Source organism: Entelurus aequoreus, linkage group LG04, assembly GCF_033978785.1.
Source record: "Entelurus aequoreus isolate RoL-2023_Sb linkage group LG04, RoL_Eaeq_v1.1, whole genome shotgun sequence".
NCBI classification, from domain to species: domain Eukaryota; kingdom Metazoa; phylum Chordata; class Actinopteri; order Syngnathiformes; family Syngnathidae; genus Entelurus; species Entelurus aequoreus.
Genome location: NC_084734.1, coordinates 7,977,912 through 8,001,506, shown reverse-complemented (window position 1 = coordinate 8,001,506; position 23,595 = coordinate 7,977,912). Strand labels below are relative to the sequence as shown.

General features: G+C 39.5%; 2 protein-coding genes across 3 annotated transcripts in view; both read right to left on the bottom strand.

Annotated features, from left to right (window-relative positions):
* Positions 1-23,595, bottom strand: part of LOC133648240 (neuronal acetylcholine receptor subunit beta-2-like) — a 438,894-nt gene that overhangs the window by 297,303 nt on the left and 117,996 nt on the right. The window lies entirely within an intron of this gene.
* Positions 70-22,245, bottom strand: ankrd13d (ankyrin repeat domain 13 family, member D). 2 transcript variants are annotated; one of them, XM_062044131.1, is made up of 16 exons: positions 21,707-22,245; positions 18,745-18,883; positions 18,550-18,674; positions 18,441-18,486; positions 16,450-16,593; positions 16,196-16,385; positions 13,834-13,900; positions 13,674-13,755; positions 8,842-8,903; positions 8,454-8,584; positions 8,229-8,386; positions 5,837-5,950; positions 5,576-5,748; positions 2,714-2,793; positions 2,262-2,483; positions 70-511 (listed from the first exon to the last, which is right to left on the bottom strand). In XM_062044131.1, the coding sequence occupies exons 1-16, from the start codon at positions 21,791-21,793 to the stop codon at positions 448-450; spliced, it is 1,884 nt and encodes a 627-aa protein (XP_061900115.1). In that variant the 5' UTR covers positions 21,794-22,245; the 3' UTR covers positions 70-447. The 2 variants fall into 2 exon arrangements, with proteins under 2 accessions (XP_061900115.1, XP_061900116.1); XM_062044132.1 differs by having other exon boundaries at positions 18,745-18,880.

Below are 23,595 nucleotides of genomic sequence, written 5' to 3'. Positions count from 1 at the left end.
TACTGTATGTTAGTATGTTGGCTTATAGACTTGTTAAAAAGTGGCTACAGTAAAACTCTATAGAAAACATTCCCAGGAGGATCATTTATTCTTTATTTTTCCACACATAAACATGAGCAAGTCAACATGACATTATTTTGTATATGTACCGTATATGTGGTCTCGTTAAGGTTTTCTTCATCAGTACCGTGGATGGTGTCATAGTTTTAAAGCGTAATACGGGCCACTCTTTAAAAGACAGCAAAAACATTTGAAATAAAAGACAAAACAAAGACTCCCTTTTTTTCTCGCCCTCCTTCATTTGTTTATGTCACTCACTCGTGTCCTTCACACTTTATAAATAAAACATCTGTAATAACTTAATATATCTCTGGGTTTAAAAAATAAAAATAAAAACCAGAATAAACGACCACGCCCCTCCCCGATGAAGACGCACCTCATGTGACATCACTTCTCGGTGAGCGACAGCTGCAGGATCCTCTCCAGCTCGTCGTCCTCCTCCTTGCGCTGCCTGCAGGTATCACCAGAATAGGCGAGTCATTTGAATGACGTTAATATTGCTTCCGTACACTGAGCATGAATGCTGGCGTATTCTTCCCTCTGTAGTGCACACTCTTGGGCTGCAGGGGGCAGTGCTACTAAAACCTAAGAAAATGTCACTTAACATGTAAAGCGACTTTGGGTACTTAGAAAAGCGCTATATAAATCCCAGATATTATTATTATTATTAGTATTAAATGATGCAATGGATTAAGCAAAGAAATCAAACAATGAACTAATATGACCCACTTCAAGAAACTCTTCAAACTTAAAAGTGTTTACAAAGTACTAAGAAGAAGATAAACATCCATCCATTTTCTACCACTTGTCCCTTATTCTGAATTTATTTAATAAGAATAATAATAGATTTTAATTGTAAAAAGCACTTTGTATTGAGTAAACAACCTCAAAGTGCTACAGTATATTAAACATTTTTAAAAAAAGATAATAAAAAATTTAAAAAAATAAAAACTAGAACAGCCAAAAAAACTAAAACTAGTATGCATATATCTAAAAAAAAAAGGCTTTTGTAAAAAGAAGGGTTTTTAAGCCTTTTTTGAAAGCATCCACAGTCTGTGGTGCCCTCAGGTGGTCAGGGAGAGAGTTCCACAGATTTAATCCATCCATTCATTTTCTGGATAATCTTACTTATCTCACAATATGAAATATAATTTACTTCACTCATTATTATTTATGTTTAATGTGATTACTTATGGAGTATATTGGGAACACATTGAGAATAGGAAGTGAACAAAAGTTTTAGCAACTGCTATGTAAAGGAAAAAAGGGGTAGGGTTAAATTAGCTCTGCTTCTTCCTACTCCTTTTCCAACATGTTGAATAGAGACAATGGAAATTGTGATGCATCAAGTTGTACACTGCAACAACTGAAATTTAAGTAAAATTTAATATCTCAAATAACGGTGATATTTGCTTATTTTCTGTCTGATAAGATAATTCTTCCCACTAAGCAGATTTTATGTTAGAGTGTTTCACTTGTTTTCGGTGTTTTGGTCCTAAATGATCTCAGTAAGATATTACAGCTTGTTGCTGAGATTTGATGACCTATATTGAGTAAAACATGCTTGAAACTAGAATATCAACTGTTGCAAAGCTGTGTCATCAACAGTCACAAGTATAAAACTACTTTTTTAAAGTCATCATTTCTTATTTCAAGCATGAAACAACAATTCATGACATTGACACAATTGTGTCTCATAATTAAAACAAATGACAGCCAAATGGACTTTGCTGTTATATTTTCAATGAAACAATAGAAAATACGTACTTATATAGTAGTACACTTGTTATTAGTGAGAATATACTTATTTTAAGGTTTGATTGATTGAAGCTTTTATTACTAGATTGCACAGTACAGTACATATTCCGCACAATTGACCACTAAATGGTAACACCCCAATAAGTTTTTCAACTTCTTTAAGTCGCGGTCCACGTAAATCAATTCATGGTATTTTTGGGTTCATTGAGGTTAACTAATTTGACTTGTTCTGGAAAGTCTTGACAAGCCAAATTGTCTTGTTCTATTGGCAGATATTTTTGCTTAGTTCAATAAAATATCCCTAATTTTTGTATTTTTTATTCTTGTTTTTGAACACTGACTTTTTGCAGTGTATGCATGCATGTTCCAAATAAACGCAAACTCAACTACACTCAAAACCTGACCGAAATGACTCCCACACAGTCGATGAATGCCGACCTCACCTGTCCATCTCCTCGTGCTCGCGGCATGACAGCGCCATGGCGATGCGCAGCTGCTCGTCGAAGCTGCTCGCCACGCCCATTTGGGCGGGCAAAGGCGGCTCGGGCGCTGTGTCGTTGGAGACGGGGTCCGGCGGGGAGTCTGCTGGGGGCTGGCTGGGGTTCTGGGTTTGGTCTGTTTCTACTCTGCTGGCCAGCGAGATGGACAGAGACTCCTGGATGGCTCTGTTCCAGTGCCCATTAAAAAGAAAACATGGAGAAAAAAAAGAAGAAAAAAAGACTTGTGGGCCTGAGTAGGACACTGGGAGTAGCTGCTCCCACGAGTAGGTTGAAAGGCAGCACTAATCACAGACTTTTCTATTCACAGATGCTTAATTACACATGCCAGGCTTTCCTAGATTCAAATGGACCATAATGGAGTCTCCTTATTAAGCACCGCCTTTCTTTTTGCTCACCTCTCCAGCTGGGTGTCTTCCTCATAGAGGGGCGACTGGGGCCCAGGACGACTGTTGGTCAGAGCCTCCCAAATAGTCACCTTCAAACACCAAACGTTCATATAGAAAGATATATATGTTGTTACTAGGGGTGTAACGGTACACAAACATTTCGGTTCGGTACGTACCTCGGTTTAGAGGTCACGGTTCAGTTCATTTTTGTTACAGTAAGAAAACAACAAAATATAAATTTTTGGGTTATTTATTTACCAAATTTGCAAAATCTTCCACCAAAAATATTTTTCTTAGTGGAATATTTGATGTGAAGTAATGGGAACCTTGGATAGGTCAATAATTCATAATAACATTGATTTTGATTCAATATTATGTTTTGAGCAATGACAGTTTGAAAGAAAAAAAAAAACAGCTTTGTTTTATTAGTCAACATTGCAACTTTTTCTAAATGACATTTAACCTTTAAGCTTTTTTATTTCACTTTTCTTATGTTTTTGTTTATTTCAATAGTATTTTTAGAATGTGCCGTGGGCCTTTAAAACATTAGCTGTGGGCCGCAAATGGCCTACGGGGCACACTTTTGACACCCCTGCTATAGATAATAAAAAATTAAATGTGATAAATCTATGGATAAAAAGCAGAGCCTGGCGACGCATCATAACTCTCTCTCTCTCTCTCTCTCTCTCTGTCTCTGCCCCTCCCTCACCAATGCTGCTGTTTGTTTTGTTTTTAACCCCTTTTTAACCGTGAACGTACATTGAAAATACACGCAATATCTGGGTATCTTTTCTAATAATGTTTATACTGTAAACCTTAAATTGTTGGAGTTTAAGTGCACCTCTCTCCTCAAGTGTGCATGTGAGTGGGTATGAGTGGATGTGTGATTGTATGAAGGTTTTGCGTGACCAAAGTATGACTGTTAAATGTGATTTTAACTGTAAAATTCAATAAAAAATTTTGGAAAAAAAAAAGAAAATAAGAAAATACACGCAATCCTAACTCAAAATGCCGGACATTTGAGGCATTTAAGAAACTGCACCATGACAGCTCCGCAAAAGAGGACATGTCCGGTGAAAAGAGGACGTATGGTCAGTCTATCCTAGCCCTGTAGCTGCTAGCATGCCGTGTGTTGTGCCTCGGTGTGCATTGTTTACACAACGTGCGTTACGTTACTTAATATGTCCGTGTGGAAACTCGTTCTGTACACCTCCGAACCGACACCCCCGTACAGAAACGGTTCAATACAAATACACGTACCGTTACACCCCTAGTTGTTACATACAAATATGATACACCTTGCCAAAAAATGAACAGAATATCGTGCAATAGTCCTTTCATGTCAACTTCAAATGTGAAACTAATATGTGATATAAACTCATTACATGCAAAGTGAGATATGTCAAGCCTTTATTTCATGTCATTTAATTAATGATCATGGCTTACAGTTTTTGAAAACCCCACATTTTTTTGAGATTTTCAATTTGAGGTTTTCATAAGCTGATTTAAATTACCGAATTTTCCAGACCATAGGGCGCACCGGATTAAAAGGCGCACTTCCGATGAGCGGGTCTATTCAGGTCTATTTTCATACAAAAGGCGCACCGGATTATAAGGCGCATTGAAGGGGCCATATTCCAGCCATCCATTTTCTACCGCTTGTCCTTTTTTGGGGTCGCTGGAGCCTATCTCAGCTGCATTCGGGCGGAAGGCGGGGTACACCCTGGACAAGTCGCCACCTCATCGCAGGGCCAACACAGACAGACAACATTCACACTCACATTCACACACTAGGGTCAATTTTAGTGTTGCCAATCAACCTATCCCCAGGTGCATGTCTTTGCAGGTGGGAGGGGCCTATCCCTAGGTGCATATTTTTGGAGGTGGGAGGAAGCCGGGGTACCCGGAGGGAACCCACGCAGTCACGGGGAGAACATGCAAACTCCACACAAAAAGATCCCGAGCCCGGGTTTGAACTCAGGACTTCTCAGGACCTTCGTTTTGTGAGGCACATGCACTAACCCCTGTACCACTGTGCTACCCAGGGGCCATATTATTATGATTTTTTTTTTAAAAAGTAAAATACTTCCTTGTGGTCTACATAACATGTAATGGTGGTTCTTTGGTCAAAATGTTGCATAGATGATGTTTTACACATCATCTTCAAGTCGCTCCAGGATGCGCCGTTTAGTGGGCAGTCTTATTTACGTGGCTCACCTTCGACAGCGTCTTCTCCCCGTCATCTTTGTTGTAGCGGTGTAGCGTGCAAGGACGGGTGTGGAAGAAGTGTCAAAAGATGGCGCTAACTGTTTTAATGACATTCAGACTTTACTTCAATCAATAAATTAAGTTAAAGTTAAAGTACCAATGATTGTCACACACACACTAGGTGTGGTGAAATTTGTCCTCTGCATTTGACCCATCCCCTTGATCACCCCCTGGGAGGTGAGGGGAGCAGTGGGGAGCAGTGGGCAGCAGCGGAGCTGCGCCCGGGAATCATTTTTGGTGATTTAACCCCCAATTCCAAACCTTGATGCTGAGTGCCAAGCAGGGAGTTAATGGGTCCCATTTTTATAGTCTTTTGGTATGACCCGGGTTTGAACTCACAACCTACCAATCTCAGGGCGGACACTCTAACCACTAGGCCACTGAGTAGGTTTATAATAACGGAGCAGCATCTCCTCATCCGTGGCTCACTAGTGCAACAACAACTTCCTAATGTGTCCCGTGAAAAACCGTCCGACCGGAACTCTCTAATAACTAAAGTTCCGTGGGTGAATTACGGTATACAAAATTCTGACCAACAAACCACCATAACATGGTATGAAGACCACGAGGAAGTGTTTAAAATGCAGGAGGATGTGCTCTGACCTGGTCGCTCTCCGTGCCAGCGTCCAGAAGGCTCTGCTGGATGGCAAACTGCAGCAGATTGTCGTCCTCGTCTCTCATGGGCTCGCTGCGGCCCGGGCCGAGGGTGGTGTAGTCTGACGGGGGCTCAAACACGGAGGGGTCCACCTCGCAGTGGACAGGAAGGACCGACTGACCTGTGAAGACAGTGTCCAAAAAAATCATAGGTGCCTACTATGCTGCTGTTATAGGACCTTTTGGATGTTTGAGTGTGACTCGACTTACCCGCTTCTTCTGAGCCCTCTGGTTTGTAAACCGTCACTGAGCTGACTGGCTCGTCACAGCCGCACAGATTACCGAAGGTCACTCTGGCATTCAGTACGTGAAACAGCGGAATCTCTGAAGAGCACACGGGAAGTTTAATAAAAGCGTCTCTTTTAGGATACAGGTGTCAACCTCAAGGCCCGTCACATCATTTTATATGGCCCGCGAACGCCTAGCAAAATATGCATCAATGAAGTACTTTATCTTTTCGTACTAAATGTATTTGTTCTTTCCAGTTTGACAAAAACAAATATATATATATATTAGGGGTGTAACGGTACGTGTATTTGTATCGAACCGTTTCGGTATGGGGGTTACGGTTCGGTTCGGAGGTGTACCGAACGAGTTTCCACATGGACATATTAAGTAGCGTAACGCACGCTGTGTAAACAATGCACACCGAGGCACAACACACGGCATGCTAACAGAAAAGCTACGATAGACTGACCATACGTCCTCTTTTCACCGGACATGTCCTCTTTTGTGGAGCTGTCAAGGCGCAGTTTCTTAAATGCCTCAAATGTCCGGCATTTTGAGTTAGGGTTGCGTGTATTTTCAATGTACGTTCAGGGTTAAGAAGGGGTTAAAAACAAAACAAATTGTGTGCGCAGCAGCATTGGTGAGGGAGTTTAGTTTAGTTTAGTTTATTAAGGATCCCCATTAGTCTACACCGCAGTGGAGACTATTCTTCCTGGGGTCCAGGCAAAAAACATCACACAATCACAAAACAAAAGATTAAAATGCAGTACAACATGATCAAATAATAAAATGTTGTAATACAAAAATAGCAACAACAAAGAACCAAAAAAATAATAATAACTTCGAGTTTACATAATATTGTTCATACCAAAGATAAAAAGAGCAATATAAAAATAGATATATATATATTTTTGCAAAAAAAAAATAAAACAAAGAACCAATGGCCTAAAATATATACATTAGTGTACCAAAGACAAACAGTAAGTGAGGGGCAGAGACAGAGAGAGTCAATCAATCAATCAATGTTTATTTATATAGCCCTAAATCACAAGTGTCTTAAAGGGCTGCACAAAAATTGAGAGTTATGATAAACGCACATGCATCGCCAGGCTCTGATTTTTATCCATAGATTTATCACATTTAATTTTTTATTATCTATAGCAGGGGTGTCAAAAGTGTGCCCCGGAGGCCATTTGCGGCCCACAGCTAATGTTTTAAAGGCCCACGGCACATTCTAAAAATACTATTAAAATAAACAAAAACATAACAAAAGTGAAATAAAAAAGCTTAAAGGTGAAATGTAATTTAGAAAAAGTTGCAATGTTGACTAATAAAACAAAGCATTTTTTTTCTTTCAAACTGTCATTGCTCAAAACATAATATTGAATCAAAATCAATGTTATTATGAATTATTGATCTATCCAAGGTTCCCATTACTTCACGTCACATATTCCACTAAGAAAAATTTGGTAAATAAATAACCCCAAAATGTATATTTTGTTGTTTTCTTGTGACCTCTACACCGAGGTACGTACCGAACCGAAATTTTTGTGTACCGTTACACCCCTAATATATATATATGCACTGCATGAAATTGCATACCTTTTAAATGTTAATATTATGTAATATTGCAACAAATAATATAGTACCATAGTTTCCACAAATTTTTTTTGGTTAAAATAAAAATAAATACTTCAATATCTACTTGACTTATGGTTTCAAAGCAAGTTATCCATCAAATTGTACACTGTAAAATGGACAATTGATATTACGTTAAAATTACAATGTTTTTTTTTTACAGCATATTCAATTGAAAACTGTGAATTGAAAAAAACTCTACCAGTTTTCACTATGCTGCCTTATTTTTTTACTGTAAAATCTACGGTTGTTGTTACTGTAAATGGAAAAATTGTTATTTTACGGTAACAAACTGGCAGCTCAGTTGGCAGAATTAAAAAATAACAGTGGTAATGTTTTTCTATATACAGTAATATGTTGAACAAACTACCTTAAATTTTACAGTAAGTTTCTGGCAAGTACGGTAAGCTGCCAGTATTTGACCGTAAAATAACTGTAGTACCATTTTAAAATGGTAAATAAACAGTGTGTACTGTTTTCCATCTACTGTAATATAATGTGTAGATTTTGCATTAAAAAAATGGTGACCAGAATTTTAATGTGAAATATACAGTTGTTTTTTTCAAATGTATGTAAAAAAATGTATTTAATAATAAAATGCATAGGCAAATTCGTACATTATTCACTGTTAAAAGCGACCCTCTGATGGCAACCATAACTGCGATGTGGCCCTCAATGAAAACGAGTTTGACACTCCCGTTTTAGGACATGCGTCAGAAAGAAACATTAGTCTCACCTATCTTGACTGGGAAACCAGGAGGCAGGCGTAAGGTGATGAAGTCCCGCAGCTTGGCAAAGTGAGCGTTGGAGATAGCCATCAGGTCGATGATGGGCGTCACCTGTTCAGCCAGCGACAGAGGGTGAGTCTCACTCAACCACAAGTTGGCCTTGAACCTGGGGATGTCCCAAACAGAATAGACATAGCAAGTTGGGTCCCGCAAGGCCCGTGTCTCAGTCCTACCTCTGAACTTTGCTGCTGAGCTCCATGGGCCGCCCGATGTCCCGACCGTTGAGGTTGAACTCTGGATCGAAGTATTCCTCCGCGGTGATGGCCGTAGGGTTGTGTGGACTGGCACACTGGGACACGTTACTCTATGCAACCGCAGGAGAAAAGACAATATTATTATTATTTATTACAGACACATGCATGCAAGCCTAATTCAACAGCGAAGGGAGCCTAATAAGGGAAGTCCATTTGTTCTACACAACAGGAAAATGAAGGCTTTTTTTCTTTAAATGCTCCTTTGTATACTGTGGTTTGTTTTTCCCAATCATATTATTTTCCAGGTGACAGTCTTGTCATAACTTCAACACAATGAAGTGTAATAATGTGATTCAGAGGTGCTTACCCCATTGTGAGCGGTGTGTTGTTCAGCTATTCCCAGGAAGGACTGCAGAGGAGTTTTAGAGCCTGAATGGGGGTCCATTAAAGAAAAACTGAATCACACACTGATTCATGTTTTCTCTGCAGTTATATTAAGGTCTTTATCAAAATGCACGGTATCTCACAAAAACGAGTACACCCCTCACATTTCAACAACCCTGTTTTTTTACAGTACATCTTCTCAAGGGACATGTCTATGAAAGTTCTCATTCAATCGATCGCAACTGGACAGTTGCGATCGATTGAACGCCCTGAGAAGGTTCTCAAGGGACAATACTTTGAAGTCAAAATTGGATATGAACTGAACAAAAACTTAACGGTATGTTTTTGCTCCCAATTTTTATAAGCTGAACTCAAAGGATTTTATACTTTTTCTATGTACACGAAATTACCTTTTCTCTCAAAGGTATCTGTGTCAGTGAGGACTTCTTTGCTGAAATAATCCAACACCTCATAACTGTTGAGTTGAGTTGAGTTTATTTCGAACATGCAAGCAAACAACATGATACATCACAATTTCCAGTTTCTCTTTTCAACATGTTCGAAAAGGAGTAGGAAGAAGCCGAGCTTATTTAATCCTACCCCTTTTGTTTTACATAAAAGTTGCTAAAACTTTTGTTCACTTCCTGTTCTAAGTTTATCCACAATATACTCCATAAGTAATCACAATAAAAATAAATAAATAATAATTGGTGAAGTAAGTTACATTTCATATGATGAGATAAGTAAGCTTATTTTGAGAGTAAAAGAATGGATGAATTAAATAAATTCAGAATGTTTATCATGGTTCTTCTTCTTTGTACTTTGTAAACACTTTAAGTTTGAAGAGTTTCTTGAAGTGGATCATATTAGTACATTGTTTGATTGCTTTGCTTAATCCATTCCATCATTTAATTCCACATACTGATATACTGAAGGTCTTAAGTGTTGTACGTGCATACAAATGTTTTAAATTACATTTCTCTCTAAGATTATATTTCTCCTCTTTTTTTGAGAAGATTTGTTGTATATTGAACTGTGACTTATCAAGCTGCTGATTAGACGGAGTGATTATTGCACAGGTGTGCCTTAAAGGAGACCTTTAACAGATAAAATCAACAGAAACCTCCATCTTTCCATTAATAACCATCAAATCTCTCAAGTAAGCGAATTTGTCTTCGTAGGCCATGAACTCTCCTTGAAAAATGACGGACTGGCCGCCGTTGAGCATCACATTGGCCTAGGCTGGGCAGTTTTTAATAAGAATGAAGCAGCACCAACATATATCATCTAATATCGAAGACCTTTAACACCTGATAGTGGGTAATGCTAGGACACTTGACACAATGAGGAACATATGGGGGAGTTACCATACATATTATATCCAGCTCGGATCATTCCTGCTTTCATTGATAATGACATCACAGAGATAGTAAACAAAGATACATTGCAAGTACGACATGGCACAGGCAAGGTAAGACAGACAATGCAGGAAAGAAATTGGCAATCCTTTCCTTATATACTGAATTCACAGGTGGTTGTCAGACTTGACTGATCTGTACCCATCTTGGAACATTTGACCATATATGTGTGGCACAGTATTGATGGTACAGTCTTCTTGGCTCTGAGTGGTATATGTTACTTGGCTATGAGTAACTTCAGATATTTGCACTATTCTTGGTAAACATTGTTCGATAGAAATCCATCCTATCAGCAGCACTAACACGTGTCATCTAAAATCAAATATCTTTATCACCTATATCAGGCCTGGGCAATTATTTTGCCTTGGGGTTGGGGGGTAAATTTAGAGAAAAAAGTGGGTCTGGGGGCCGTTATATCTATTGTTAGGAACACTAATACAAATACCTCACAATAACGTCTGATTGAATGCTAAAAACGTTATGACAGACCACCTTAAAAAACGGGATGGAATTTTAGATTTTTTTTTACTGAATGAGACACCCAGAATGTACATGAAAATAAAGAATGTGGGATTTACAATATTAACTATGAACGATAAAACACTGAATATTAACATATGAATGTACACCCCCTCTCAATCGACATATTTTACACTCAAGCAAAACAAAACAAAAATGCAACAAACAGCGAAATATGAATGCGAGGGGTAAAAAAAAGCTTTAGAACTTTGTTGTAAAAATCTCCTTCCGCGTCTGTCCCTGACACCCGCATTTCAGGCTGGCCGCTCTGGAAACACTCTGTGGAAACGCTCCCCACCCACACTGCTTGGTGCCTCGTCTGGGCTGCTGTGGCTTAGATTACCATAGTAACTAATTAGATTACCATAGTAACTAGTCTTTCATGCAAAAGCGCAGATTCCAACCATTGAAATACTTTGTATAGCAATTAGAAAACATGACTGCACATCATAATGGCAGCTACACTTTCCATCTTAAAGATCTAAAAAAAATTATTTGGGAATGTCCGGAGGGCCAGATTGAAAAGCTTAACGGGCTGCATGTGGCCCCCGGGCCTTAAGTTGCCCAGGTCTGACCTATATGATACCTGTTGTACTCCATGGATTGGAATGTGTTGACTGGACCTTGAAATCTTTGCAAAAACTAGTCGTTTTCATAAATCATGTGATTAGAGTCATGACAAACAAAAGCCTGTCGGATCATATGCCAATTGTACAGCAAAGCTCATTCCCATCACATTCACAAATAAATCCACAGTCTTGAAGCTCTACGGTCACACCAAGTGCTCTACTCAAGATGTAAACAAAATATGTCTCCAAGAAATGATAGAAGGAAGAAGCAGAGGAAACAATCCCACTGCTGGCCAGACAACATCTGCCACTGGACTGGATTTGGGATGTCACACTATGAACATTTCTTATCACGGTTAGTGACCAAAATGATCAGTGCTCAAAATGTTCAAAAAGTACTTATACTGAAATGTTTCACCAAGTTGTATTACAAAAACCCCACAATTAAATAAATTCCTTTGTAGAAGATAAATATTGTAGATAAGAAATTGAATGCGCATAATATGAAAGCAACACAAGCGTTATAAACAAAGTAATATGGCAGAAACAAAGTAACAAATAAATAAAAATAAATGTGAAAATTGTGAAAGATAGCACCTTTTGGACATAAGCGATAAACAAATAAAAACAAATGTAAGATATTAGCAAGATGGCACCTAATGGCAGTACAGTAACTGCACTTTTTGTCCATATAGATAAAAATAGTGTTTGTATGTGAGATCGAGTCTAACACAGGGGCTGCACGATTATGGCCAAAATTATAATCACAATTACTTTGATCAATATTGAAATCACAATTTTTAATACTGATTATCTATTATGTTAAGTAAAACAGTGTTGGGGTAGGGCGTGACCGTGACGCCATTATGTAATGTGTAATGTCTAATAAAAAGACTGTAGATAAACGTTGTCCATATATTTAAAGACAAATGTTTGTGTTTTTGTTCATTAACAGTATCAAGGTGTCCGCTTTTTCTCATTACATGATGCCTCTATCTCTAATTGTATATTTTGGATTTAAGTTATGTACATTTTGTGTACATTGACATGTACTAAATGTATGTACATGGACATGCTGTATCGGGACAGATCCATTAAGAGTTCGAGCAGGAATATGTTGTATAGGAATTAACTATACACCATAAAACATTACCAAAATGCTTTGTTACATAATTGGCTTTTAGAGTAACAACTTTGTGAGATGGAAAATACCCCACAAGTAATGTAAAAAACATGGTGTTTACGTTTTGATATCAGTGTTTCCCACACATTCATTTATTTGTGGCAGCCCGCCACGAAAGAATTATGTCCGCCACAAATAAAAATACAAATTTTTTTTTTTTTGTCCTGTCCAGCTTCTCAGGCAAATTAAAGATTAAAGATTAAAGTACCAATGATTGTCACACACACACTAGATGTGGTGAAATTTGTCCTCTGCATTTGTCCCATCCCCTTGGGGAGCAGTGGGCAGCAGCGGTCATAAAGTTGATGTAGATGCCCATATAGGCTGTTCAGATTTACTTTACAAAAGAGAAGTGTAGGATACTTCTCTTGTTGCCTTATTTGTATTTGACCACTACTGTTTTCTGTTTATTTGTTACTGACTGTGGCAGGACACCTCTGCTTCTGTTTCACTTTATGTTGCTGGTAAATAATATGGTTGTAGTAGTAGGCTAAAGTTAAATTATTTAGTATGCATTAATTAAAGGGGCAGAGCTTTAAGAGACATTTTAGCTTTTATATTTTATAAGATATATTTTTTGTAAGAACCACAATTAATAAATATATTTCAGTGAATAACTTATTGTTCAAATCTGTATATAAATATGTACATAAAGTGTAGTAATTATATTGTAAAATGGATGGATGGATGGACGTTTAAAACAAAACTGTTATTAATTAGTAAGTATACATTTTTTGAGCCTTTTTAGAGAAAATCATATCATTGTAGTAAATTATGCAAATTACTCGATGATGTCATGGTGACCACGCCCATAGCCACGCCCCCACCGCCACAGGTATCTTGGCAGTTTATGGGAAACACTGGATATCAATGTAAGACACAAAGAAGGTTGGCCAATAAAGATGCAACCTAATAAACAAGCTTTGTTCTTCTCCAACAACACCATGTAGTTCAGTGCAAGAGTTTGGCCAAAAAAAATAAATTGGAGTAATACCTATCACATCTGTGCCTCGCTGACGACTCAGTGTGTTGACACTTCACAATGGTTGCTGTAATGTAATGATTGTACCCACCTCTGTGAGATACTGTACTCTGAGGTTTGTTCCTGCGTGAAACACAAGCTCACCTTTGCTCCGTGATTTATCCTGGTCTGATAGATGCTCCGTCCTGGACCGAGTCACCAGCTCCACGTTGGTGGCACTGTAAACCTGAGAGACGAGCACACTCACCTGGTAACATCTGTGCACACTGCCAACAGTTGTCTGTCATCAAAGGTCAAGTCTTACCTTGGCTTCATACCCACTGACCATCTCACTCTTCTCAGAACGCCAACCCCAGATTCCAGACTTGTTCCTAAACATTAAACAAAAAGGAAATTGATTATCAAAACAGCTTTTGAATTCAAAGTGCTGCTGTATATGTACACAAATAAAACCGCTTTTCCCCTGACTAGCATTCTATCCTATGTTAACTTACACCGCACAAATACAGGGATCGAATTTAACCGCGGGAACAACCGCGACAGCCTTCGTCATTCGCCGTAATGCCCTAAGAAATTTACCAACATCTGCGGCAAGAACATGCCGTGACCGCCCTTGACTTTTTACTTGTTAATGTACTAGGGATTTAGGGGTGAACGGTTTAATGATAATTTGCGATAAAATTCCAGATAGTTAGTCTATTTTTTTAATTACCGAAAACCCGTCATTTATTAATGCATTTTAGGCATTAATAAATGCGCACTAACGTCATTTGGCTTGATAATCATGGCGGACCAACTACACAGACTTTGCTCCGGAGATTTCCCCTCAAGTGTTTGGTTTAACGTCATTTTCCCTCGCTTCCCGCCGTGCATTTAAGAGCGCACTGCTGTGTTTAGATGGAGACAGGTGTGGACAATATTGGAGACACTTGTCCCCACACTAAAAGTTTACAGTAAAGGAGAAAACTATTTGATGTTGCTTTTATTTTCTCAATACAGCCTCCATCAGCTGCTGTGACTGAGAGTTAATGAGGTGAGGAAACATGCAGCAGGTGAAGTGTCGTGAACGTTGTCACAACTTGTTTATAAAGTCTTTACTTTGTTTATGTTCACTCCTCCTTTATTTAACTGCAAACTGTATCAGTGTTCAAATAACATCAATACTAGCGAAAATGTTTTGTCATCTCACCGAACTGAATGCAGGTTGTGAAGATTGTGTATTTGATGTGAAAGGTATCACTCCTCTTTATTTTTGTTGGCTAAACTGTTGCACTGAACTGCAAGGAGGCGTTGGAGAAGAACAAAGCTTGTTTATTAAACTTCATCTTCATTAGCCAAACTGCTTTGTGTTTTATTTTGATATCAAAAAGTAAACGCCATGTTTTTTTTTTTTTACATTACTTGTGTTTTTTTTTCATGTCACAAAAGGTGTTATTTCAAAAATCATTCAGAGTTAATTCCTATACGACATATTTCTGCTCAAACTCTTAATGGATCTGTGCCGGTACATCATCTACATATGAATGTACATAACTTAAATAAATAAACATGTTTTTAAAACTCCCTCTATCAAAATTTAAAAATAGAGATAAAGGCATCATGTAATGACAAAAAGCTGACAAGTTGATAATAATAATGAATTTTAAAAAATAGTATTTGTCTTTGGGTATATGGATAACATTTATCTAGTCTTTTTTATTAGACAATACAAATGACATGTTGGTATTACGTTCACACCCCAACACTGCTTTACCTAACATTCAGTAATCATGATTTCAATATTGAGAACAATAATATTAATTATTACTTTGGCCATAATTGGCAGCCCTAGATCTCATACATGAATACTATTTTTATCTATATGGACAAAGTTACGTCTTATGGCCATCAGGTGCCATCTTTCAACATTCTTATATATATATATATATATATATATATATATATATATATATATATATATATATATATATATATATATATATATATATATATATACACTACCGTTCAAAAGTTTGGGGTCCCCCGTTTAATTGACCCCACAAATGTGATGCTCCAGAAACTCAATCTGCTCAAAGGAAGATCAGTTTTGTAGCTTCTGTAACGAGCTAAACTGTTTTCAGATGTGTGAACATGATTGCACAAGGGTTTTCTAATCATCAATTAGCCTTCTGAGCCAATGAGCAAACACATTGTACCATTAGAACACTGGAGTGATAGTTGCTGGAAATGGCCTCTATACACCTATGTAGATATTGCACCAAAAACAAGACATTTGCAGCTAGAATAGTCATTTACCACATTAGCAATGTATAGAGTGTATTTTTTTAAAAGTTAAGACTAGTTTAAAGTTATCTTCATTGAAAAGTACAGTGCTTTTCCTTCAAAAATAAGGACATTTCAATGTGACCCCAAACTTTTGAACGGTAGTGTATATATATATACACATACACATATACATACACATGTATGTATGTATATATATATATATATATATATATATATATATATATATATATATATATATATATATATATATATATATATATATATATATATATATATATATATATATATATATATATATATATATATATATATATATATATATATATTTAAAATTTGAGGCCTGCAAATATATCCAAAGAGTTAGATTGATGTATTTTTACCGTTCAAAGGCAATGTTGCGCGTGTTGAGGTGCGTAGAGACGATGGGAGATGTAAGTCTCTGCGCCGTGTTCTCCTGCGAAGGCTGCATGGCCGCCAAAAGGGAGGGCGCGTCCCGGGGAGACAAGACAAGCGGCTCTGTGTACACCACCTGCTTCTCGTGGTCTACTTCCATTACCACCGCCCCGTCGTCTAGGGAGGGACCAGGTGACATTAGCAGCTGTGGGTAAGGAGTCCATGGATACTAAACACGCACCTCCGCCTTTAAAGATGTAGCTGCGGCGTCCTTTCAGCCAGGTCATGTGTTCAAAGCCCAGGAGGGTGGTGTCCACGCGTAGACACGAGCCACTCTTCCACACCCGGTACACATCACTGGGGCACACCTTGGACACTAGCGGCACTGAAGGGTAGAACGTATTTCAACAAAGTCCATCCATCCATTTTCTCCTGATTGTCCCTCTCGGGGTCGCTGGGGCCTATCCCAGCTGCATTTGGGCGGAAGGTGGGGTACACCCTGGACTATATATATATATGCTGTAAGTATGCATGTCATGTAAACTCATTCATTATAACATGCAATATTTATGTATTTTGCTCATTTTAAACATTACAGGGGCGCATTGATTTCACAACATTTGTTATTTCTTTCCCAACTACTACCAATCATGGCAGACTTCATGAGAGACAACAACGGCTACTTTGGGACAAATGATGATTCAGAACCTTATATTTTTGAGCCTGAATATAAGGAGGGTGAGCTACGATGTGGCTCGGTTGGTAGAGCGTCCGTGACATGTCAGTTGTGTCCTTGAGCAAGACACTTCACCCTTGCTCCTGATGGGTCGTGGTTAGGCCCTGCATGGCAACTCCCGCCATCAGTGTGTGAATGTGGAAATAGTGTCAAAGCGCTTTCAGTACCTTGAAGGTAGAAAAGCGCTATACAAGTATAACCCATTTATAAGTCACCAGCCCGTCGCAGTTTCAACAAAGTAAAGGTGATATACATTCATATACCAGTGTTTCCCATAAACTGCCAAGATACCTGTGGCGGTGGGGGCGTGGCTATGGGCATCGTCACCATGACATCATTGAGTAATTTGCATAATTTACTACAATGATTTGATTTTCTCTAAAAAGGCTAAAAAAATGTATACTTACTAATTAATAACAGTTTTGTTTTAAACGTCCATCCATCCATCCATTTTACAATATAATTACAACACTTTATGTACATATTTATATACAGATTTGAACAATAAGTTATTCACTGAAATATATTTATTAATTGTGGTACTTACAAAAAATATATCTTATAAAATATAAAAGCTAAAATGTCTCAAAGCTCTGCCCCTTTAATTAGTGCATACTAAATAATTTAACTTTAGCCTACTACTACAACCATATTATTTACCAGCAACATAAAGTGAAACAGAGGCAGCGGTGTCCTGCCACAGTCAGTAACAAATAAACAGAAAACAGTAGTGGTGGTAGATAGACACAGAGCTTCATCAAACATCTGATCCACTGAACAAAGAGCTCCAAAAATCTTGAACTTTACACTGCCATCAGTTTTACTCCCTACACTTAACCATGTGTTTCCTACTGCCTGCAGACTTTGCACCCTTTGTTATATACACATGTTTTGTTTCTAATATAAATACATTTAATAAAGTCAAATACAAATAAGGCAACAAGAGAAGTATCCTACACTCATACGGTTATGCCACTTTGTATCCTGTCCCATTCCTTAAATGTTATTGTATGTGATACTGTATTTGGCATATATTTACTTAGGTACAGTGCACATGTAAAAAGTGGTTAGCACAATAGTTCTTCTTAAATCCACACATTGTCATAGATTAGCGTGTACAAACACAGCTAGTTAGAAACAAAGCTATGCAATTATGGCTGCTTGTAACAGTGATACTTGGGAAATACTCAAGTCATGAAATGTAAACGTAGTATTGCTGGCGCTTGGATATTTTTTAATTAGGTTTAATGTGCGGACTTTTATTTAAGTTTATTTACGAGTTAAAATGCATTTAAAAAAATCTGTCCATGTCTTTCATAGTGATTGTGAACGATAGCCAAAATTCCAAAAATAAGTGCAATTCCCCTTTAGGTATAAGGATTTGTTTTGATGTAAACAGGAGCTAACTTCTTTTTACACTTTTGTGAGCTGCCTTCATAGGAGCTGTCCAGTTGCTTCGGTTCTGAAAAAAATGACTTAGGAAAACCCAAACTCACCCCAACTGGTGAACTCCCACTTCATCTCCACATAGAAGTCCCGTGCCTTGAACAGATAAACGTTGTGTAATGTTGGACAGTTCTTTAGTGAGTGTTGATTTTGCTTTACCTGTCTTAGTTTGCCGAGCAGCTCAGGGATCCCCGCCAGCCTCTCCGTAGCCCGCTTGAAGTCTCTGTACTGAAGCACCAGTTGAACCAGCTCAGGGTCCCCCGTGCTCACCGCCTCCTGCAAAACTGCAACGCAATCCTCTTCATCAGTCAGGTACTTGTTTTGAGTCCCCAAGGCGGCGAACAGAGCACCCACTCGTCCATCCCTGCGCGTTGCATTGCGTCGGGTCTGCGGAGTATCTGAGCAGCACTTTGGTGGACTCCAGGTGGCCCAGGCACACGGCGAGCTCCAGCGGGGTGCGCCCCCTCGGATCCAGCCTCGCCGAGTCCTGCTGCTGATGATCAGAATCAGAAATACTTTATTAATCCCTGAGGGGGAATTTTAATTTTCAGTACAATCCTATTCAAGATCAGACACATTACAGGGAGACAGAACAGGATCGCTGACAGGTCTGCCAACTGCGGGCTATAGAGCGTTTTCTGTTGGGGCTCCAGTACTCTGGAATGCCCTCCCGGTAACAGTTAGAGATGCTACCTCAGTAGAAGCATTTAAGTCCCATCTTAAAACTCATTTGTATACTCTGGCCTTTAAATAGACCCCCTTTTTAGACCAGTTGATCTGTTGTTTCTTTTCTGCTCTGCACCCCTCTCCTTCGTGGAGGGGGGGTACAGATTAGGTGACACAGATGAGGAGCTAGCGGTCCAAAGTCGGGACCCAGGGTGGACCACTCATCTGTGCATCAGTTGGGGACGTCTCTGCGCTGCTGACCTGTGTCCACTCAAGATGATCTCCTGCTGGACCCACTATGGACTGGACTCTCACAATATTATGTTAGATGCACTATGGACTGGACTCTCACTATTATGTTAGATCCACTATGGACTGGACTCTCTCACTATTATGTTAGATCCACTATGGACTGGACTCTCACTATTATGTTAGATCCACTATGGACTGGACTCTCACACTATTATGTTACATCCACTATGGACTGGACTCTCACTATTATGTTAGATCCACTATGGACTGGACTCTCACAATATTATGTTAGATGCACTATGGACTGGACTCTCACTATTATGTTAGATCCACTATGGACTGGACTCTCACTATTATGTTAGATCCACTATGGACTGGACTCTCACTATTATGTTAGATCCACTATGGACTGGACTCTCACACTATTATGTTAGCTCCACTATGGACTGGACTGTCACACTATTATGTTAGATCCACTATGGACTGGACTCTCACTATTATGTTAGATCCAATATGGACTGGACTCTCACAATATGATGTTAGATCTACTATGGACTGGACTCTCACAATATTATGTTAGATCCACTATGGACTGGACTCTCACTATTATGTTAGATCCACTATGGACTGGACTCTCACGTTATTATGTTAGTTACACTATGGACTGGACTCTCACACTATTATGTTAGTTCCACTATGGACTGGACTCTCACATTATTATGTTAGATCCACTATGGACTGGACTCTCACACTATTATGTTAGATCCACTATGGACTGGACTCTCACAATATTATGCTAGATCCACTATGGACTGGACTCTCACACTATTATGTTAGATCCACTATGGACTGGACTCTCACAATATTATGTTAGATCCACAATGGACTGGACTCTCACAATATTATGTTAGATCCACTATGGACTGGACTCTCACTATTATGTTAGATCCACTATGGACTGGACTCTCACTATTATGTCAGATCCACTATGGACTGGACTCTCACTATTATGTTAGATCCACTATGGACTGGACTCTCACTATTATGTTAGATCCACTATGGACTGGACTCTCACTATTATGTTAGATCCACTATGGACTGGACTCTCACACTATTATTTTAGGGCTCTTATCTCAAAACTCTCTTAAGTTGAGGTACCACTGTACTTTAATAATGATTTACTTATGTACCTAATTTCTCCATTTTTGTCACATTACTTAAGAAACAATATGCTAACAACATAATTGACTACATGCTTTATAACAATAATACAATCCAACATTTTTGCGGATTCTTTTTTAGAATAAAAACAGGAACATGCTTTTTATTGGAAGCAACAACTGTAATATTACATAATTCATGTCTACTGTATTTTGTTGTTATTGATTGAATTGATGCTGTATCGATCCGTTGTGGTGAAGAAGGAGCTGAGCCGGAAGGCAAAGCTCTCAATTCACCGGTCGATCTACGTTCCCATCCTCACCTATGGTCATGAGCTTTGGGTTATGACCGAAAGGATCACGGGTACAAGCGGCCCAAATGAGTTTCCTGCGCCGGGTGGCGGGTCTCTCCCTTAGAGATAGGGTGAGAAGCTCCGTCAAAGTAAAGCCACTGCTCCTCCACATGGAGAGGAGCCAGATGAGGTGGTTCGGGCATCTGCTGAGGATGCCACCCGAACGCCTCCCTAGGGAGGTGTTTGGGGCACATCCGACCGGCAGGAGGCCACGGGGAAGACCCAGGACACGTTGGGAAGACTATCTCTCTCTGCTGGCCTGGGAACGCCTCGGGATCCCCCGGGAGGAGCTGGACGAGGTGGCTGGGGAGAGGGAAGTCTGGGCTTCCCTGCTTAGGCTGCTGCCTACTCGACCTCGGATAAGCGGCAGAAGATGGATGGATGTTATTGATTGAATGCGAGTGTTAATGTTGTCTGTCTATCTGTGTTGGCCCTGCGATGAGGTGGCGACTTGTCCAGGGTGTATCCCGCCTTCCGCCCGAATGCAGCTGAGATAGGCTCCGGCACTCCCCGCGACCCCGAGAGGGACAAGCGGTAGAAAATGGATGGATACAGATATATGCACACATACACACACCCCCCCAGGGGGCCTTTTGAATATCTCTCTAATTCTGAGGTCTCAAGGTTGGCAAGTATGTTGATTGATTGATTGAACTTCCGGCGCCCCTTACAAAAAATAAACAGGTAAACAATGGGGGGAGGGAGGGGACATCGGTCTAAGCCCGGGCCCCTGCAGAGGGGGTCCAGACTGAGGCCAAGGGAGAAAACAACTCCTAGCCGTAGCACATGTAAGAGGGATGTGAGGAAACAACATGCCGCTTCACCATCCATCCATCCATTTTATACCGCTTGTCCCTGTACACATCGGCGCCGAATAAAACCTACCTCGTTCTTTTGCATCTCCCTGTCCAGCTCTTGATACCGGTTGTCCCACACCAGCAAGTGCAGCGGGAAGGCGTCTTGAAAGGCCATCTTTGATCGTTGATGTTTGTGGCGCCAACGCTAATAACGCTAGCTGCCGAGCTAACAGGCTAACTCCAATAAAAGAGACGAAAGACGGGAGAAAAGGGAGTTTTTCACCGGTAGACAAATATATCCCAGTTGTTAACCAGCCTGAATGTTAAATTAGTGGGCTGAGTTAGTTTATAGAACTCAGCCCACTAATTTGACTGCTAACTAACTACTAGCTGGCTAAGCTAATGTGGCTAACAACAACTGGTCCTCTGGACTCCACTTTTCCATTCTTGTGGGGAGACAAAACACTTTTCATCCGAGCGCTTTTAAGTGTTCCTTTAAGAGCGTGACGTGGCAGCGTGTCATACATCCCCAGCTGGTGCACACGGCTTTTACATCCTGCGCTCTCTTTCATCCATGTTGGCCTAGCTTCACTTCCTGCTTGGGGAGGGTGGAGCTGACCAATCAGCGGTCCGTGTTGGCGTGGCTTCACTTCCTGGTTGGGGAGGGCGTTCCCTTCCTGGTTGGGGAGGGTGGAGCTGACCAATCAGCGGCCCGTGTTGGCGTCGCTTCACTTCCTGGTTGCGAGGGTGGAGCGGACCAATCAGCTGACAGCTGGTCAGTCAAGTACTTTTTGTTGTATTTTTTTAAATTTTATTTTATAAACCTTTATTTATAAATTTCAACATTTACAAACAGTTGAAAAATAATAATCAAAGTAAGTACAAAAACAGTACAAAAACAGCGCCAGGGGGTTGTAAAGTCAAAGTAAGGATAGGATCGGACAGGGATCGGCAACCAAAAACGTTGAAAGAGCCATATTGGACCAAAAATACAAACAACTAATCTGTCTGGAGCCGCAAAAAATGAAAAGCCATATATACCGGTAAGTCTTATAATGAAGGCAACACATGACGTTAGTGTCTGTATTAGTGTAACCGGTGGTCTTTTCCTCTGCGTTGTGTGTTTTTAATGGAACACGACCGACACCATGGATTGCTCAGCTGCACTTTACTGACAATACAGAACATACAATTGTCGTCAATAACTTTGTTTCCATCGTCAAGTCCCTCTCCCGTTATCGTGGACAAAAGGGGCGGTACAACAGTGAAATAAACATACCTGACAATACCGAACATACAATTGTCGTCAATAACTTTGTTTCCATCGTCAAGTCCCTACACAAATATAATACAGAAAAACGTAGTGAACTTAAATTCTTAACATGACAATGTTTCTGTCGTCGCATGCACGCCTACCTCTCCCGTTATCGTGGACAAAAGGGAAGTTGGAAGGCGTGTCCAACGCATATAAAAAGACAGGTGTCACAGTAATTATTGCAGTAGGAGGGACAACGAGACAATGGTTCCACATTGACAAAACATTGAACAATATCCAGGTATTTACATATAACTTACACATTTTGTGTAATTATAACAATAATAAAGCATTATAAAATACATTATTTACAAGACATAATTGACCCTGTTACACTCACCCCCCAAGAATTACACAAAAGTCTGGTTTGCAAGAACAGTACGCATGTGTAAACACAATGGCCATGAAAATCACAAATTTGCATTAAACAACAATATACGCTTCCTATTTAAAGGATAAGAGAACAAGAGACTTGCTTGGCGCCTAGCAAGAACTCATAGTACTCTATAGACAAGGTGAGGTGCCTTATACACCACACATACACAGGCCAAACATTGTGGGTGAGTAGGGAAACATTAGTTTTTCAGAACATTGAGTCGACACAAAGAGCAGCATAAAACAGCTTTCTGGTCATATCTCACACATTAATAACAGTATGGGAG

Bases quoted from the DNA above. Each gene is read 5' to 3' on its own strand.
- ankrd13d (XM_062044131.1), bottom strand. From the start codon at position 21,793: ATGGCCTTTCAAGACGCCTTCCCGCTGCACTTGCTGGTGTGGGACAAC. The intron at 18,487-18,549 runs GTAAAGCAAAAT...TATCTGTTCAAG, and splicing joins TGCTCGGCAAACTAAGACAG to GCACGGGACTTCTATGTGGA. The intron at 512-2,261 runs GTGAGGTCGGCA...TGATACCTGCAG, and splicing joins GAGCACGAGGAGATGGACAG to GCAGCGCAAGGAGGAGGACG.